At 41.1% G+C, this 19,325-nt stretch overlaps 1 protein-coding gene and 1 pseudogene across 8 annotated transcripts in view; one reads left to right on the plus strand and one right to left on the minus strand.

The window, feature by feature from the left end:
* ODF2 (outer dense fiber of sperm tails 2) overlaps positions 1–19,325 on the minus strand; it is a 41,492-nt gene that overhangs the window by 12,307 nt on the left and 9,860 nt on the right. For 7 of the 8 annotated variants that reach the window (XM_006892494.1, XM_006892493.1, XM_006892495.1 and 4 more), the window contains 10 exons: positions 17,462–17,632; positions 16,432–16,592; positions 15,533–15,662; positions 14,890–15,021; positions 8,912–8,983; positions 7,750–7,821; positions 7,504–7,620; positions 6,519–6,704; positions 5,957–6,066; positions 2,272–2,407 (listed from right to left, as the gene is read on the minus strand). In XM_006892494.1, coding sequence (XP_006892556.1) covers positions 2,272–2,407; positions 5,957–6,066; positions 6,519–6,704; positions 7,504–7,620; positions 7,750–7,821; positions 8,912–8,983; positions 14,890–15,021; positions 15,533–15,662; positions 16,432–16,592; positions 17,462–17,632 — 1,287 coding nt within the window. The remainder of the gene's footprint in view (positions 1–2,271; positions 2,408–5,956; positions 6,067–6,518; positions 6,705–7,503; positions 7,621–7,749; positions 7,822–8,911; positions 8,984–14,889; positions 15,022–15,532; positions 15,663–16,431; positions 16,593–17,461; positions 17,633–19,325) is intronic. The other variant, XM_006892500.1, reaches the window with a different exon arrangement.
* On the plus strand, positions 4,259–4,563 carry LOC102852929 (annotated as a pseudogene).

A 19,325-nucleotide genomic window follows, 5' to 3' on the forward strand; every position in this document is an offset into this window, starting at 1 on the left:
CTGAATCAGATGCACCTTAGACCTCAAACTGACATCGTTACTTCTCAATAATTCGGAGAGACCTCAAACTGACATCATTACTTCTCAATAATTCGGAGAGATCCCTAACTGCAGATTTTCCCAGTGCAATGTGTCTCCTTATTTTCGGACTGCTTGTACCAAGGGTGTTAAGTATGGATCCAAACAAGATGAAGCTGTTGACAGTTTCAATCTCCTCTCCATCCATAATGCTGCTATTAGTCCAATGGTAAGAATCCCTGTTTTCTTGAACAGACTTTACTTTTATAGTTATGATATTTAAAAAAAAATACTTCTATTAAAATAATTTTAATAGTCATACTGTACTATATAATACACATGCCTCATAATGCAAACGAATCAATATAAGACTCAAAGGTTGTTTGTTGTTGTTATGTGCCGTCGAGTCGCTTGCAACTCATAGTGACCCTACGTACAACAGCCCTAAACTCTGCTCTGTCCTGTGCCAATCGCACTGTCTCTGACACTCCCATCCCAATTATCCCAGTCACTGAATCAATCCACCTCATAGAGGGCCTTCCTCTCCTGCGCTGTCCCTCCACCCTCCCAAGCATGATGCCCCTCTCTAAGGACCGGTCTCTCCTCACAACATGTCCAAAGTATATTAGACGGAGCCTCCGGTTTAACCCTTTCCAGGACAAATCTGTTTGTTTTCCTAGCAGTCCATGGTATTCTCAATACTCTTCTCCAGCACCACAGCTCAAAGGCATCAATTCTCCTTCTATCCTCCTTCAAAGGTTACTTCTAATTTATCCAACAACTGTACTGCAATAAATAATATATTATTATTATTATTATTATTATTATTATGTTCCCACCAATGTGGCTAGATCGTCATTGACTGGACTGTCAATTTCTACTATTTGGCAATATCTACCAAATCTAAACTGATGCATACAATAACAAATGACATGGTAAGTCTACTTCAAGGTACGTAACCAATAAAAATGTGTCATATATGTGGATCAAAAGATTAACAGAGGGAGCTCTTGTGGCCTAGTGGCAAGAAGCTGTGCTGCAATTCCAAAGGTACATGGTTCAAATCTACCAGATTTTCCACTGGAGAAGGAGGAACAATCCGTTCCTGTACCAGTTGGATCTGATTTGACAGTATACACAAAATTACAAAAAAAAAAAAAATTAAAAAAGATAAACAAAGATGGTAAAAGCAACACCAGGGATACTACCCAAATGGCTAAGATGGATATATGAATTATACTGTATTAATATAAATAGGAAGCCACAGAGTTATGAAAATAAATAGTTTTGTACTACATGGGTGATTTTTAAACATAATGCTAAATAAAAGAAGCTAGACACAAGAGCATATGAACCACACAAATTTATCTACAAACAAGTTTAAAAACAGACAAGCCAAATGGTGATGAAGTTAGGGAAGAGGTTACCTTTGCAAAGAAAAATCGTTATTTTGTTATCAGAGTGGTATATGTACAAATGGGTTCACTTTCTGAAAAGCCTAAAATTTGTATACCTTTCCAAATATTTCCTTAAAAATCTATCTATCTCTAGTTCCCACTGTATCGCCAGGTCAAGCCACGGTTCACCACCAAGCAGCCCGACACCTTCTAGGCACAGCCCCTCTGCCTCATTCCACTCTGCCCAATAAAATGCCTTGGCGATTGAAAAAAAACCCAAACCTATCTCAAAAAAAAAAAAACAAAACAAAAACCAATCTAGATTTTACAACCATATCAATTAAAAACATCAAAATCAAGCCTGTCTCTGAAAGGTTAACCTCTGTTTAAGTGCCTTTTTCTGTTGGTAATCTGGGAGGGTAAATAAATATTGAGTGTTTAAGAGCAAGGGTTCTAGAGTCAGACTTGGGTTCAAATCCAAACTCTGAGATACTTCTAAGGGCAAAATCTTTGCAAGAAATTTGACTTCTAAGGTTTGAGGAGATCTAAAGAAGAATGAACGCATGAGAAGTGCCTGCCCACCAGTGCCCCAGGAAAGTCAGTATGAGCCTTTACTCCAGTTTGATTTTATGACTATGCTGAATGTCTTGTGAATCCTTTCATTATTACACTCTCATGAGGGCTTCATTTATTCCACTTAGGAATTAGAAGAAACAAAATATGAAAAATCTTGCCATATCACAGAGCCAGCAAGAAACCTGTGCATCCAGTCTCCCCCCCAGCACCTCTTGCTCAGCTCTAATGCCCACCCTGGCCTGACCAGATGCACAGTCCCACTCCCGGCCTTGCTACAGACCTTCAGCCTCTCGTTTTCGAGCTTGAATGCAGAATATTCAGCAGTCTGACGGTGGAGTCTCTCCACGAGGCTGTCCCGGTCTTCCCTCATCTTTTCCTCCAAGGTCTGTTGTTGATTCACCAGATCTGTTACCCGGCTGGCAGGCCCCAGAGTGAAAGCAGAGAGAATCAATTACATGCAGCCCCCAAACATCTGACTTACAAATAAACTCGTCTTTCTCTACAAACACCCTTTTATTGAGCCTTAGACAGGACAAAGAGAAAATAATCCTTCAGGATGAGAGAAATGAGACCATAATTCTGCCAAACTGTAATGGCTTTCACAAACACAACAGAGAACAAAGGAAATCATCACAAGATGTGATTAGGAGTATGCATGATTCAGCACTGTCACAAGCAGGTCTAAAGGTAGGGAAAGATGACTGGAGTATATACATGACTGAAGGTTAAAAGGCTTTCAAGTTACCTAGCTCTGTGGTGCTCAGGGAACGAGTCATGACTATGCAACTCTGAAACATAGCCTCAGGGTTGCTATAAGACAATACCAGGACCCCAACTCTCATTAGTCAGCATGCAGGTCTTTTCAGTAATGTATTAAGAACATGCCCTGGCATGGTCCCTTGTAAGCCTGACAGCCACCCTTCTTCCCATGGGCCATAGCAGACTTGTCTATTCACAGCCTGTTGCTGCCTTAAGGGTCAGAAAGACAGAAAATGCCTGCTGAACATATGACATCATGATTTGAAATGAAGTTAAAAGCTTCTGGTATAGATGTCTGCCTTCCACAAATGAACTGCATTAAACTTTAAGCTCTAGTATGTTCCTTCCTCTTGATCTTGAATCTGTTTAAAATCATTTAATCATATTTGGGTTGGTAGGTTATCTTCTGCATGGACTAAATTCCCAGGCTTTTTTTTTTTACAAGTAAGCCCCACCTCATTTCTTCATCATGCTTTATATAGTGCTTACTCTTCACTTTTCTTCTTTTGAGGGAAACATGGAGTGGAGAAACATTAAAAATTTGCCCTCACTTTGAAACATTAATCCCTACTCACAACAAATTCATCATCACAATCATCTTCACTTGCTGCATGAGCAACTTTTCTTTAAGCATATTTTTTTCTCTTTTTATTCATTCACTGTTGCACATTTTCCTCCCTCCCCCAGTGCATGTATAAGCTTTAAGTCATTAAAAGGGCTTCAAGTCTTTTCTTAAAATAAAGTTAAGGCTAAATAAAAATGCAAGCATTTGTTCTCCTTTGTTAGCTGGGGGGCTGCCTGTAAACAGTTCTGAGAATCCAGAGTCTTTGTGTAGAGTGCAGCCAAGGATTGCTGCTCATGCCACATCATATCTCCTGGCATCCTGCCTGCTTCTTAATCTCTTGGTGTTTAGCTGCAATCCATATTAAAGGCTATGATCTTTGAACTTCATCAAGCGTTTCAAGTCGTCTTCACTTTCAACAAGCAAGGTTGTGTCATTTTGTATCATGCAGGTTGCTGATGAGTTTTCCTCCTATCCTGATGTTCTATTATTCTTCATAGAGTCCAACTTTTCAAATGATTTGCTCAGCATATAGACTGAATAGAACAATCCTGATGCATACTTTTCCTGATTTTAAACCATGTAATGTTCACTTGCTCTGTTCAGAAAACAATAATGCCAACAACAATCGCTAGATTATTTATGAGCTTTGGTGGTAAGGATTTGTACCATCAACCTAAAGGCAGGCAGCTCAAATCTGCCAGGTCCTACCAGAGGCAGTCTCCTCCTGTGCGGTTTACTGCCTCAAAACTTGCTATGTTACTTGGACTATGTCTAAGAGCAAATAAGCAACAACAACAAAAAAGATGCATTGCACAATGAAAGAAACTTTTAAAAAAGAAAAGCAAACTGGGGGAGGGTTAGGGAGGAAAATGTGCAACAATGAATGAATGGAAATCCAAGTTTTCTGTAAACTTTCATTATCAAAATATTTTAAAAAAAGACTATGTCCAATCCTTGCATGAGACAAATCAAGATCAAAATGTGTGCAGCCAGGCAACTTGTCAAAGAAAAAGTGATGGATGAAAAAAGATAAACAAGAAGATTGGAAAAATGAAGGCTGAAGATGGTGAAAATTTGCCATTAAAAAAGCAGACAGAGATCTTGCAAAAATCCCGGATGATGATTCCAGATTGCCAGCGCAGGTTGAGAAGCTGTATATGCCGATCTTTAGATCTTTAGAAAGTGATAAAAACTTGGAAGACACAGAAGACTATAAAGAAGATGGATTCAGTGAAGTTGGAAGCCTGAAACTTTTCTGTATAGCGGGTTTTTCTGCCTTAAATGCTAGAATCCATTCCACAATTCATTATGTTTGACCATTACTATGTTATTTTTAAGTAGTATGAGAATGTGATTCCTTTTATGCATTTGCATGCATTTTCTTGGCCTAATTTAAAGTGTCAAATTAGTCTATTAAAAAAAAAAGCACACCAAAAACTCGGTATAATTGGTCCTGACTCGATGGCAAATAATAAAAAGAAAATAACTGAAAAGACCACGGGGAAACATACCTTAAGTGCAATTTAGACTGACATCTTTGCTACTGAGCACTTGGAAAGGGCCTTGACAGCCGATTTCTCCAGTACAACATGTCTTCTGATTTCTTGACTGCTATTACCATGGGTATTGATTATGGATCCAAGTAATATGAAATCACTGACAACTTCAGTTGGAGGCAAAATCCTACTCATCCTTAAAAGCCTCCCCTCCTCAGGACATCTTTTCTACCCCTCTTCCTCTGTACCATGCTCCTTTCTACTTTAATTATCTCCCACTAGACTGAGAATTCCCTGAGGGTCTTGATTGTGCACACAAGTCTTGATTGAAGTGCACACTTGATTGTCTGCACACAGCAGATTTTCAGGATCTATTTGCATATCCTCCCTCCACAAGGCAGACTGATAGACTTGGAAACTACAGATAACTCTGGATCTCTTACAGCCTGGTCTCCTCCTCTAGAGAACATGATTTCATTCCATCAGTGCAGGACCGCACTTATTTTTTACTACTACAATCTTTGAGGCCATCACATAGTTTAGCATATAGTAGATGTTTAATAAAACATCTAAAAGGATGAAAGAAGAAATTAATACAGCTTGCACTGAAAATGACCCAGCAGTAATTCTTTTTTTTTTTAAATTTATTTATTTTTCATTTCCAGCAGTAATTCTTAAGTTATTTATTCATTATCTGCTGATAATTCTTAAGTGGCAGAAAAGGTCACGTTTGGCCCCTCCTCCTATACCTAGTGACTGACCAGCGCTGGCAAGACAACAGACTAAACAAAAACGGAGCATCAGTTGCCCTATCCCTCAAAATAAAATAGAGCAGTGAGAACACAAGTGTGGTTATTTCCCGTGCTGTGTAGCCTGCAAAGAGAAGGTGCTGGAGTCAGGCCCAGGTCTGTGACCAACCAAGGAAGCTTGGCCCTTCCAGTGCTTGCCAGTGGGTAGTACCCTAGGATATGGATAGAACCTAGAACTGAGCATCAGCGAGAAAGCCTGGATCAGAGCTGGCCCCATTTCACCCTAATGCCTGACCAACAGAAAGAGCCTGACCAACAGGCTCTTTCTACCCGCACACCCCAGCTTCTCAACCATGCCCCCTTTACCTTCCCATCTCCTAACCCACAAAGACGTACTCATTTAGGACAATAATTTCCAGCTCAAGGTCACCCTTATCTTTCACAACTTGGTTGTAGCGGCTCCTCCATGATTCCAGAGTGGACAAAGCCTCGGCAACATAAAGATCCTGGAAACACAGGACAACAGAGCCTGTCAGCCCAGGGCTGGCCTCACTCACTAATTCACCTTTCAGAAAAACACAGATTGATGATAACGGGAGCCTAGCTCCAATACTGCCAGTAGTCACACATATCCAGTTTGCAAATCCTTCCTTAAACATCCTATTTGTAGCTACAATATGCAACCATCCCTCCTCTCCCATCATCTCCAGCCCTCTCTTCTCCAAATCTAAACCCATCAACTACTCTTCCTCCCATGCCAACTACCTAGCCCATCAGCTTAAGTCCCTTTTCCACTATCACCAGGTCACGTCTACCTAGTTTTTCCACCTCTAGCCACCTACAATCCACTCAAACCACCTCCACCCACCTACTGTCCATCTATCTACTCACACCACCATCACCATAATGCAACCCACCAAGGGCAGGTGAGAGGTCAGAGGACCCCCAGGACTACTACCTTGTCAGCAAGCTGCACGTGCAGGTGCTCAGCATACTCCTCACTCTTCTCAGCTCGCTCCTTCTGGGCTCGGATGGCCTTTTTCAAGGTCTCTTTGTCTCGATCTCCCTTCTGCTTCAGTTCCTTCAGCTGCTCCATGATGGCCTCTACTTCTGCCTTGTGCTGGTTTCCACTGCGTTCCAGGTTCTAGGGGCGCAGAGGGAGGAAAAGGGGGCAAGGAAGAGGTAGGTAAAGAGAAGGTAGGGCAAGAGTCACAGGGCGAGAGGGAGAACAACAGACAAACAGGAAGGGAAGAATGCAGAGAGCATCCAGTCATCAATGGAATAGGAGCCACAAGCACAGTTCCTTCTTGCCCCAGGGCCCGCCACTTCTTCAGCTCATGATGTCAAGAAAGAACACCTCTGAAATCCTCCCCCAGGCATTTCTTTCCATCTCAGCATTTATCACACTGGTTATAATTGCTGGCTTGGCTTCTGTCTCCTCAGGGGAGGGCAGGTGCCTGGCTAGGCTTATCATATGTGAGAACCCCCATTTTACATAATCCAGAAAAGGAAAGACAACTTAGGAAGGAGTGGCCCACTCTGCCCTTGGTTCTATCCCCTACTCCTCTCAGTCACTAGGCAAAACTATAATCAAAGAACAGAGGCTACGGCCTCAGAAGAACAAAGGGCTCACAGATACAAAGAATATTTGAGACCATCTGCCCAATATGGTCAGTCTAGTGAACTGAAGGTCTAAGATATTAAATGACTGACCCATGGACATGAAACTCAAGCTTGCCAAGGCCAGGTGGGACACTCAAGGCCTCAGGGTCTCTGCCATTTTCCCCAGAGTCTCTTTGAAGCCCTCAGTGCTCTGGTAATAGATGCCCTGTAAACCTTTAAGGCAAAGCCTTGCTGAGTGTAGTAAGCCCATGACTAGGGCACCTTCCCTAGATTCCCAAGCCCTAGCTTCTTCCCTTCCCACTTGTGGGTGTAGTAGGTACCTTGATCTGCATGCATAAGCGACTGTTCTCGGCCTCTTTACATCGAAGTTGAGCCTGTAAATGCCCACGCATGGACTCCATGGATTTAGAAAGCTCAGATGCTGTCTTTGCTTGAGCCTTTGGAGAGACAAAGTGTCAAAGTCAGGCTAGGAACCCAGTTCTCCAACTTCAAAAAACACACTCTTTATCGCTGGTTTCCACTGGCTTATTAAATAGGAGCAACAGTCAGGGACAGAATGACAGTACCTTCTCACACTGAATTTCCTGGAGTAGTTCTTCGACCTCTTTGTCCTTGTCTTGCAGTAGTAACAGCAGGCGCTAGGAGAAAACAAGTATATTATCTGTTTGCATTAAATTTTTTTAAAACCATAAACACACATTTGCTATTTTTTTTCCAAGTAGCATTAACTGTGAGAAATACTGAAAATTAACCAGAAACTTCTAAAAAACCTCTACAATGCGCATACCCAGATAACCACTAACTACTAATAAATGTTATAAAGGTTTTGAGTATATTCTTCTCTATAATCTCGTATTTATCATAATGTGATTAAATCATTTAGATCTTTTGGAACAGCTGTTTAATGTTTCAATTTCCTACTGTATCTTAATTTAGCAAGTTCTAAATAGCATGATGAAAACATTTAATGTCCCTGAATGGTATACAGGATGACTGTTAAAACAGCAAATGTGTGTTTATATATATACATATATATACACACACACACACACTACAGCGAAAAATAAAATTAAAAACAATAACAAAAAAAACCAAAAACCCTCTCTTGAGCTAAGAATACAGGATTTGTAATTATCAGGATTGATGAATCCCCAGGCCCTACTCAGGCCAATAATTTACCTAATGACATCAGGCCAGGAATTGGCCTTCCAACTTTCTTCCTTTTCTTAAAGGATTCCCAATGAGCAGTAACATATCAAAGACTCAAAAAGGTTTTATGACACCTATCAAACTTTTTGTTCAGGCCAGTCAGTAGTTTCACAAATTCATATAGCCCTGACTTTTATATACAGCCACCACTTTTGTTTCTTCTCCTCATTAACATCTCCAGGAATTTAGGATTCCATGGAAATATGTCTTTGTAAAATATTGCTTTGGGAAAAATTCCTAGAATGGTAACTGTTCAGTCAAAATGTGTGGTTATTCTTCAATTAAAATGTTTCTACTTTTCCGTGACTTTTAATGCATAACACAAGCAAGGAAATGTAACAAAACTCTGGTAATCTATAAATGTTACGCTGTTTTCATCATTTCTCCAGTGGTGTCCAGCTCTGTGATTCAAGCTCTCAAGCGTTCAACCAGGCCAGCCCAGTAGAACAAGCAGGACAAGGAAGATGAGCCATTTTACAAATCACAATGCAAAGCAGAAGTGAGGGCCCTCTCAGTTACCGCTTTCTCGGAGTCTGCCTCTGCCAGCCGTTTTAGCAGTGCTCCTTGTTGCTCCATCAGCCTTTCAGAATCCTTTGTGGGAAGGCAAAAGGAAAACCAAGTCATCAAGCAATAAACCCAGATGTCTACTTCTTAATCTTTTAATTCTCCAGAAATCCTACTTACATTTATAGAAGTACTAACTGACTACATTGGTTCACAACATTTAGCGAATACCAATAAAGCTAAAGTTAACCTCATTCCTACTTTCAACTCTTAAATTTGATAAATTTTCATCCAAGCTGCATGTGGAAAAAATGCTGTTAGGGGGATGGGTAGGGAGAGGCACATGTGCATTTTCATAAAAATGACTCATTTTGTGTGCAAGGAAAAAAATACACACTGTATTTTTGTGCTACAACTTGATTTTGTTTTCTTCCCTCCCCCTTTTAACCATATACATTTAGAGACATATCCACAGCAAAAAAAGTCTATCTCCAAAAATCTATTATATCCTTACTCAGCACTACACAGACTTTTTTTTTTAATATCTTTGAGTCAAACTCAGCATTGGAGGATTGTAAATCAACTTTAGGTACATTAATGTTAATAGTTTTTGATAAGCCACTACCAATGGAATAGCCTACACAGCCTTTTAACCTATGGATATGGCATTGAAATTTCCCCTCTCCCTAATGATGAACATTGGAATTCTTCCAGGTTTTACCACTACAAACACTGTAGCAATGGGAGCTGTGCACGTATAAAATCTTTCTTCAGGGCATGACTCAAGAAAAGGAATTGCCAGGTTATAAAATCTATGATCTGTGGTTGCCCTAGAACCTGAAGAAATGGCCTACACAATCCCTCCACTGAGTTTTCCTGCATAAAGAGGGCATAAGCACTGGTGCTCCACTCACCAGCACAATTCGTGGCTAATCTTTCACCACCTTTAACAGTCAGCTGATTAATGTGCTTTTCTTTGATTGACAGAGATGTCTATCATCTTTTTATATGTTTCTTAATCATCTGTGTTTTCTAGTCTCTGAACTACGCGCTTAAATCCTGTCCATAGGGCTATGTCTCTGTGAACTGCTCGTGTTCTTCCTGTGCACCTGAAGAAAGTGTCCCCTGAAGAAAGCCACCCTCTCTTTCCTTCTCACTCTTAGACATCTCCTTCACAAGCCAAGAGGAAAGGGTGCCTAGCTCCTAAAATTTCCTTGAGGACCAGGGAACTGTCAGAAGACAGAACTGTCATTTCTCCAGCAAAATGGAAAAAAACCAAAACAAATACTCCAACAAAAGGGCAGAGGAGAGGAAGTCTAAGGCAGGGAACCAGAGCACAAGGTTGTTCTCATTCGCATTATGCTCACACCCTCCCAGGCCTCAGAGAGACACAAGAACACCTGCCTCTTCTGCCATCCCAAACACATGATCTCATCAATCCTCTGCCTGAACGGGCATGCCCAATTCACCACCTCCATTCGACAGATGAGGCTCAGAGAAGTGAGAGATGCTGTCCAAGGTCACAGGGCTAGAAATGACACAGCCAAGCCTGCGATGCTGATCTTGACTGCTGATATAGAACAGTTCCAAAGTAAGCCTGTATGGTGACAAGGGGGCTAGAGTGTCAGACGGGCAATGAGATCAGTGCCTGGAAACAAATGCCCGTGGTAGGTATAAGTCTGAGTAGCTAACCCTTCACTTCCAACTGAGATTCCTGCATTCTGGCATAGCCGAACTCGAGAAGTTGAAAAGAGGGTTTTCTGAGGGCCACTGGTCTTAGCACGGCGAGAGTGTCAGACGGGCAATGAGATCAGTGCCTGGAAACAAATGCCCGTGGTAGGTATAAGTCTGAATAGCTGACCCTTCACTTCCAACTGAGATTCCTGCATTCTGGCAGAGCCGAACTCGAGAAGTTGAAAAGAGGGTTTTCTGAGGGTCACTGGTCTTAGCACAAACAGCAGCAGCATCTGTCATTTACCAAGCTCCTATTATGTATCAAGCAGTATGAAAAATCCACTAATTTCACAAACTCATTTTACAGATGAAAAAAACTGAAGCTCAGAGATGTAAAAATCTCTCCCAGATCATGGAATCAGAAACACAAGAGGTGTGTTTTGGAGAATAATTTAGCCATAACTAGTAAAACTGATGGAAATATCCTAGAAACTCTCAACTAAATATACCAGGACAAGGTAGTTAAGTTTTAAAAGTAACACTGCATAACAACAATTGAAAACATAAATATAGATCAAAAGATGAATGGATAAATTGTGGTATAGTCATAAAGAGAATAACTTAAACTCAGAACTGACTCATAGCTTAGTGGTAAGGAGTTGCATTGCCAACCCAAAGGCACCTGGTTCTAATTCACCAGCTGCTCTGCAGGAAAAAGATGGGCACTCTCCTCCCATGCAATTAAAGTGCTTTTGAAAATCTGCTGGAGAGTCAGCTATGAGTTGTTTCTGACTCTGGTACATCATAACAACAACAGCTGATTCTCAAATGAGTTTTCGTAGGCTGTAAATCACAAGACTTTCTTTCTCCCATTGAGCTAATGGATTTTAACTGCCTTTGTGTTAATGCAAATCCTTACAGACTAGGTATGTCCTTACAGAATATAACAGTGAAAATTAATCATCTCCGACTTCAAAGATAAAAATGGATCAAGTTGATAAAAAAACAAGTTATATGAAAAAAGAACACATACAGAACAATATAATTTCTATAAAGTAACACTACAGGTGTTTTGGGATACATTTGTAACAAAAACCCCCAAGCCCATCAAGTTTAAGATAAAAGTTCCCTTGAAGGTTATTAAAAATAATATACACACCACAACAAGATAAACAACCCAACTGAAAAATGGGCACAGGATATTAACAGACACTACCCCAAAGAAGACATTCAGATGGCCAAAAAGCATATGAAGAAATGTTCAAAATCCCTAGCTCTAAGAGAGATACAAATCAAAACAACTATAAGATATCATCTTACCCCAGTAAGAATAGCAAAATTTAACAGAACAGCAAACAACAAATGCTGGTGAGGTTGTGGAGAAACTGGAACCCTTCTTCACTGTTGGTGGGAGTATAAAATGGTGCAACCACTATGGAAGGCAGTGCGGCGTTTTCTCAAAAAGTTGCAAATTGAAATACCATTTGACCCAGCAATTCCATTACCGGGAATATACCAAAAAAAAACCCCTAACTGCCACCCAAGCAGATATATGCACACCCATGCTTATTGTGGCTTTGTTCACAATAACAAAGAGTTGGAAACAACCGAAGTGCCCATCAACAAACAAATGGATAGAGAAGCTGTGGTATAGTCACAAAATGGGATACTACATTGCATTGAAAAACAAGGAACTCATGAAATATTTTTCAAAATGGGTGACCCTGGAGGACATTATCCTGAGTAAAATATCTCAGTCACAAAAGGATAAATACTGCATAGTGCCACTGTTGTAAAACGGGACTGACAATGGGGTTGGAGGGAGACTGAGAAAGATAGGATAAAGTATGTATACTGTATTGAACCAGATGAGGGAGAGAACTGTTTAAAAGGGATATATGATTAGGTATTATTGTCATGACAGGAGTCCAGAACGAAGGATGCTTAGTGGAGTGGTCTTGGGGAGGGGGTGTGTATAACAATGAAAGACTTTTACTTTTCATAGAGAAGAGCGAACTGGGGGGAAGTTGGGCAGGGAAAAAAGTGTAACAATGAATGACTGGAAACCCTAAGTCTCTGTAAACTTTCACTAAAATTAATTAATCTGTGCTCCAATACAGAAGGCTTGTAGTTCAAATTCATCAGTTGCTCTGATGGGCAATCTCCTACTGTGTGACTTACTGCCTCTGAAAACCCACTGGGGGCTCAGCCATGGTTCAGTTCCAACTTGATGGTAAATAACAACAATAAAATATCAACCTGGATTTTTATCCCAAATAACTAAGTATTAATATTCTGACAGTAATTTCATCTTTTTTAATTAAATCCTAAAGAAAAAAAAATGAAGACACAAAGTCAACTTGATGGCACCTAATGGCAACAACATTTTTCAATTTTTCTGACTTACAAAATTTTCAGAATAAAAAGTTGGGATTCTTCTTCCAGATAGCAGAAGAGAAATAAAAACTTGTAGCCACACACAGAGACTTGAGTGACAGCAATGTTACTCCTAATAGTCCCAAACTGGAAGTTTTCCAAGTGACCATCAGTTAGTAGATGGGTAGACAAAATGTGGCCTATCCATTCATTGGAATTCAACCCAGCAATTTTAAAAAGGAATCAACTCTAAGTAACACAATAGATAAACCTCAAGGATAACATAGAACTTCTTCCTCTTTAAGAGAAGCTGTGTAGAGGTATTCAAAATGGTCCAGTATCTGCCCTACCGTCACAGGCTGTCCTACAACACAGACTCTAACCAAACTAGGCTGTCTTCAAACCCTAGTCTACCTTTATACCAAGAAGGTTGGGAAAACACCAAAATCTGCATGTGGTGTGGGCCCAGGCTGACTAAGAGGGGTACAGCACGTGCTGGTGAGACCTAAAGTTCTCATAAGGTTATCAAAAACAAAAGAACCTGTCAGCAGGGGTTATGGTGGTTCCTGTGTGCTCAGAGTGTCCGTGACAGCATTGAGCGTGCTTTCCTTATCGAGGAGCAGAAAACTGCTGGGAAAGTACTGAAGGCCCAAGAACAAAATCAGAAAGCGAAATAAAAAATGGTGCTTCTTAAATAAAACCATAATTTGTTCTGTTAAAAAAAAATAAGATGTAAAATACTACATATTATATTTACGTGAAATATTTAGAAAAGAAACTTCTATTGAGGCATAAGGCAAGTAAGTAGCTACCTGGAGAGAGGGTGGAAGCAGGAACTGACTGCAAATAGCCATGAAGAATTTTCTTAGTCTGATGGAAATGCTCTAAAATTGTGGTGAAGCTGACACAACTCTAAATTTAATAAAAGTCACTGCATTGTATGCTTCCTGTGGGCAAATTTTATATGTAAAATTTATCACAGTAAAAGTGTAAAAAGAAAAATGAATCAAGATTCACTTTTTCTGGGAGGGAAGAAAAAAAAGACACAAGAGAGATTAAAATTTAAGTTTTATTTCTCTAGTTGGGCAGTGTACATAACACTCGGCTTTATCCAAAGATAAATTTTAAAAATAAAGACAAAAGAGGCCAATGTTGGCGAGCTCTGGTGGCCTAGTGGCAAGAAACTGCACTGCAATCCTAGAAGTATGCGGTTGGAATCCACCAGATGCTATGCTGGAGAAGGAGGAAAAATTTCCTCCTGTACCAGTCAGATCTGATTTGACGGTACACACACAAAAATAATAAAAATAAAATTAAAAAATTTAAAAAAAAGACGCCAATGTTGTTTTTTTAAAAAAGACATTATATTAAGAAATGTCATTTTATCAACATTGGCATTTTGAGGCATTTAGTATTCCTTTGATTTCAAACAGGAAAGAGACTGTCGATTGTGTTAGGTCTTTTCAGAATCATCTGCTAACATGAAATATGATTTTTAGTACATCTCTCAAGAAAACTAAATGATCCTACACAATTTGGGTTTGTCAGCCATTCATCATTATACTTTAAAAAACAAACCAACCTAAAAAAAAAAAAAAACCAAACTAACCAACCTGAACTCAGGTCCAGCACTCTCCAGCTTTGCCACACACTTTCAAAATCCCCCACTGTCCCTATTCTAATCGCTAAGGATCTTCACATACTGCCTTCAACTACTACTAAGATGGTTTCTGCGTAGTGGGTGTAAAACACTGTGTGAATTATTTCATTAAATATCTCTACAGTCTCAGCCAGGCATGAGTATTATTCCCTTTTTTACATTCCTCTCTCCATTTGAGAGCTAAGGAGACTAAGGCACAAAGAGGATGAGCAAGTAGCACTAGAGGGGAGGAAGAGAGGCAGAACCCTCCCACTCACGATGGGGGCTGAGGCCAAGCACTCACCTCTTTGCTATGCTGTTCCCTTAGCAGGTCTCGGAGAGTGCGGTTGGTCTCCTCAAATGTGCTCAGCTTCTGCAGGAGGAGTTCCTTCTGTCTTGTTAGGGTGTTGATGTCCGTGCAAGTCATTTGTTTCTCCTAGAAGATAACTGAGTAGTTTCACAATGTGCAGGAAGAGAGGGGAGGCAACAGAGGCAGGCACTGCGGGTAATGTAAGCTGCTTAGATATGAAGAACTACAGCTGTGTACAGAGCCAAGGTGGTGTTGGACAGGCTTCTTGGAGAGGTGAGGAGGTACTACTACAAGAGAGCTCAGAGTGGGCAGTTACAAGGCAGGCTTCCAGGAGATGGAGGAGGAAGACGACACCTGGTGGCTGATACTGATGGGAATCAATTGCATGCCCTGACTTAGTATGATCACAACAGAGCCATGATGAGGTTTCTTAAGAGGCCCTGGCCACCAGAGGTCATCTTCAAATGAAAAGGGCCTGGCGAGTATGAGTAAGGCTATGTGGGCTGAGGGGTCAGGGGGTAACCTCTCCTAGCACAGTTACGTCACAAAGTCAGCCTGATGACTACACAGAGACCCCACCCCAGCCTGAAACTGCCCCCACTCTGAGTCTAGTCCCCAAGCTGTGCTTGTCATCTACCGTTTTCAGCTTCCCGATGGTGTCCTTCAAGGCCATGACCTGCTTGGCAGCTGCAGCTCCATCCATTTCGGCCTCCACCAGCTTGGACATGAGACACTCCTTCTCCTGCTGGAGGTGTTTCTTCTGGAGCCTGGGGCCAGAAATAACAGGGCTCGTCAGCCCTCCCAGACCTCGCGTACCCAGAGCACCAAGACTCACTTCACAGTGCCCTGCAAGGTTCTGCTCAGGTTCAGGGTCGGGGGGAAGTAGAAAGGGACAGCCTTCAAGGCCGGGATACTTCTGGAAGGACAGGAGTCTGGGTCACATTCCAGCTAGAAAGCAGACTAAGGCCTTGACACCAGATGACATCATGTTACCTATGGCCCTGTGTGTCTCTTAAACAATCTAGTTATCACCACTGTCACCGTCCCTATCTGCCACTACCATGACCTATCCTCAGTTCTGGTTTTGAGCCCATTAATTTGCACTATCACTGCTGTCAAATCTGACATTGCTTTGCTTTGAAAACTTTCCATGCATTCTAAGAGTCCGCCTCTTCCCACTTCTATCACTGCGAGCTCCCTTGCTCTCTACCCACCTCCACTGCCCCTGCTCCCATTTCTCAAGCACATTTTCCCACCTTGGATCCCTCACAATACGACATTTCCCCACTATCTAGCATGCTCTCATCGTGCAAGATTCTATTAATGTCACCTGTCTAGAAAGCTTTTCACACTCAAGGTGGTCCTCCTTTTTCTCACTGTGAATCACAAGAATAAAGGGGTAATTCCTTGTGTGAGATTGTGTTCCAAAACGTAGAAGTATGCCTGTGACTGGCTCTCCCAGAGCTTAGGGCAGCCTGGCTCAACAGAGGTGTAGAAAGAAATCAGCTGGCCGCAGCAGGTGGGGTGCCGCCTTACATGGTGAAGTCTTTCTCCTCCTTCATACGCTTGATGTTGTGCCTGAGCACTGTGTTCTCATGCTCAGTCTCAGCCAGTTCATGGGCCACCTCCTCTAACTCCTCTTTCCGCTCCTCAAGGAATCGCTTGGCCATCTGTCGCTCACCCTTCTGCATCTTGACCTGCATAAAGGCAAACGGGCAGGGATCACTGAGGGGAAGTTCTCCCTCTCTGCCAACTATGCCCTGTCACTTTGAACTACAATAAGTGCACCTTCAATTTTGTGAGTGATGTGACAGGCCTTAGGCGGGGTCCTTTATGATAAGAATCTTAGTTAAAAGCCCCTCTGAGTGATTAACGTTCCTTTCTTCATTTTGTATATGAGAAGACTGAGCAGAGAGGATGAGCAACTTGCCCTATTGGTGGGGCTGGAGACAGGATGTGTGGTTCGAGTGGCATACATTAGGAGGAAAGATGTCATAAAAAGTCCCCTGCAGCCGCAGGAAAGTGGAAAGGAGGGGCTGTTGCCAGGCAGCAAGTCCCAGGTTTTCTAAAAGGGTTCACCAGCTTCAGGTACAGGAACAAGAATTAGACACAGGAAACATTAGCAGTAAAGATTTCGATTTAATACCAGCTCTGCCAACTTCCTATTTGGGGATCTTGGACATATAGGTTCTGTGTCCAGTTGCCCTATCTCCTCCAAAGCGACAACTCAGTAATTGAGGACAAAATGCCCATTGCCTCTTTGGGGTTACTGCTCAACTTCTGTGTAAATGGAAAACCTAAGACCCCTATTTCCTAGCACTTCATGTCTAGAGTGGGGATAATAAAACCCCTACCTTCATCTGCTTTTAAAAAAAGTCAAACAAGTAAGTTTGTAAGAGGTAAGTACCAATCTCAAGGTAAGTGCTCTAAATACAGTAGTATTTCGTATTTACAGTTTTCTCCAACTACATCCCCGGTGGCATCTCAAGTCTTGAATAACCACAAACCCACTGAACATTCCCACACATCCTCATGTACTAGCTATCCTAGTTACCCACACCCTTACCTCAGATTTGAGACAACCAACCGCATTCATTAGACTGTCAATCTTCTTATCATAACGGTTCATTTTACAATGACCAGAGTCATCATCTTCTGTAGAGAGGTCACTTAACCGCATGACTGAGGCCAATTTTTCTGAAGACGGTGGAGTGATCTCCAGGCAATGAGGTGGATTCTGACGGAGAAAAAGGAAACAGACATACATTTATAAGGCCATTGGTTCCAACTTGCCTGCTTGTCTGCTGGAGGCTGACTTCTCTGTCAGGTGGGAAAAGCTAAATGTCCAACAACAGGAACACAAGGGAAGAATATGGAACATTTATGATCCAAATTTAAATGATCTTTTGGGAAAAACTTCTTTCATAGATTTTAAAAGCTTCATCATCATAACGAGGAAAAGATTATATAGTAAGTTTTTGGGGAAAAAATTAGTAACAGTCAAAGGTGACAAAAGTTGAGGCAATAGGTATATTCTGTTGCGTAGAAGTGAAATATGCCAAAAGTCTTCCTAAATGAGTAAGAATGATTGATAGATTAATTAGAAGTGTAGAGAGGGAAAAAAGTGGATTCAGTATGGACAAGAACTCAATATGATGTTAAGAATTTTTTTAGAACTAATTACTGTATTTAGGGGAAGAAAGGTAATATGGCCTAGAAAATACTTTTAAAATACGTCAGCCTTGATATTTGAGATTTTTTTTTAATTTAGTGTGTTTCTCAGTAGTGTTTAGGTAAAACTGCTTAATATGCTGCATTTTAAAAGTATACTTAAGGGAGCTCTGGTGGCCGAGTGGCAAGAAGCTGCATTACAATCCCAGAGTGAGGTTCCAATTCACCAGATGATCTGCTGGAGAAGGAGGGGCAATCTCCTCCTGCACCAGTTAGATCTGATTTGCTGGTACACACACTAAAAATAATAAATTTTTTTTTAATTTAATAAAAAGTATATTTAAAAAAACATTAAACTGATAACCAGTTATCAGAGTTGATAACTGAATTTTACTTGAGTTAAGATAGCTAACATTCTGTTCCAATTTCCAGAATATGAGGGCTATCAGAAATGAAGTTTTCACTAGAGTGTAGAGTGCAGGACTCAGAGGACACTTCAAAAAATACATGTGACCTTTGCCTCCCAGCAATTTTCTTCCAGGAGACTTATTGGTAATGTCACTGAGTCAATCCATCTTACTGTTTCTTTCTCTGACCCTTCATCTTTCCTAGCAGCAGATTCTTTTCTAAGGACTGGCCCCTCCTGACAATATGCCAAAATATGTGAGACGAAGGTCCACTATCCTTGACTCCAGTCTTGGTTGAATACATAATGCTACAAATACATAATGCTACAAACACAAATGCTACAAACAATGTGTTCTCTCACTGACTGCCAGCGAGTCAAATCTGATTAATATAAATCATATGGTTCATAATGGCTTTGCAGGAGCCTGAACATAGGAGATTTTCCAGCTTTCTCCTTTGGAGCCACTAGTGGATTAAAAATTCCAGTCACTGCCTTTGGTTTAAAAATACAACTCCCTCAAAACAACTATGAGATATCATCTCACCCCAGTAAGAATAGCAAAATATAACAGAACAGCAAGCAACAAATGCTGGTGAGGATGTGGAGAAACTGGAACTCTTATTCACTGTTGGTGGGAATGTAAGATGGTGCAACCATTGTGGAAGGCGGTGTGGTGCTTTCTCCAAAAACTGCAAACAGAGATACCATTTGACCCAGCAATCCTATTACTGGGAATATACCCCAGAGAGACCATGTCTGCCATCCAAGCAGATATATGCACACCCATGTTTATTGCAGCTTTGTTTACAATAGCAAAGAGTTGGAAGCAGCCCAAGGGCCCATCAACAGA

The sequence above is a fragment of the Elephantulus edwardii genome, unplaced genomic scaffold, assembly GCF_000299155.1.
Source record: "Elephantulus edwardii isolate Elephantulus edwardi_28Jun2011 unplaced genomic scaffold, EleEdw1.0 scaffold00116, whole genome shotgun sequence".
NCBI classification, from domain to species: Eukaryota; Metazoa; Chordata; class Mammalia; order Macroscelidea; family Macroscelididae; genus Elephantulus; species Elephantulus edwardii.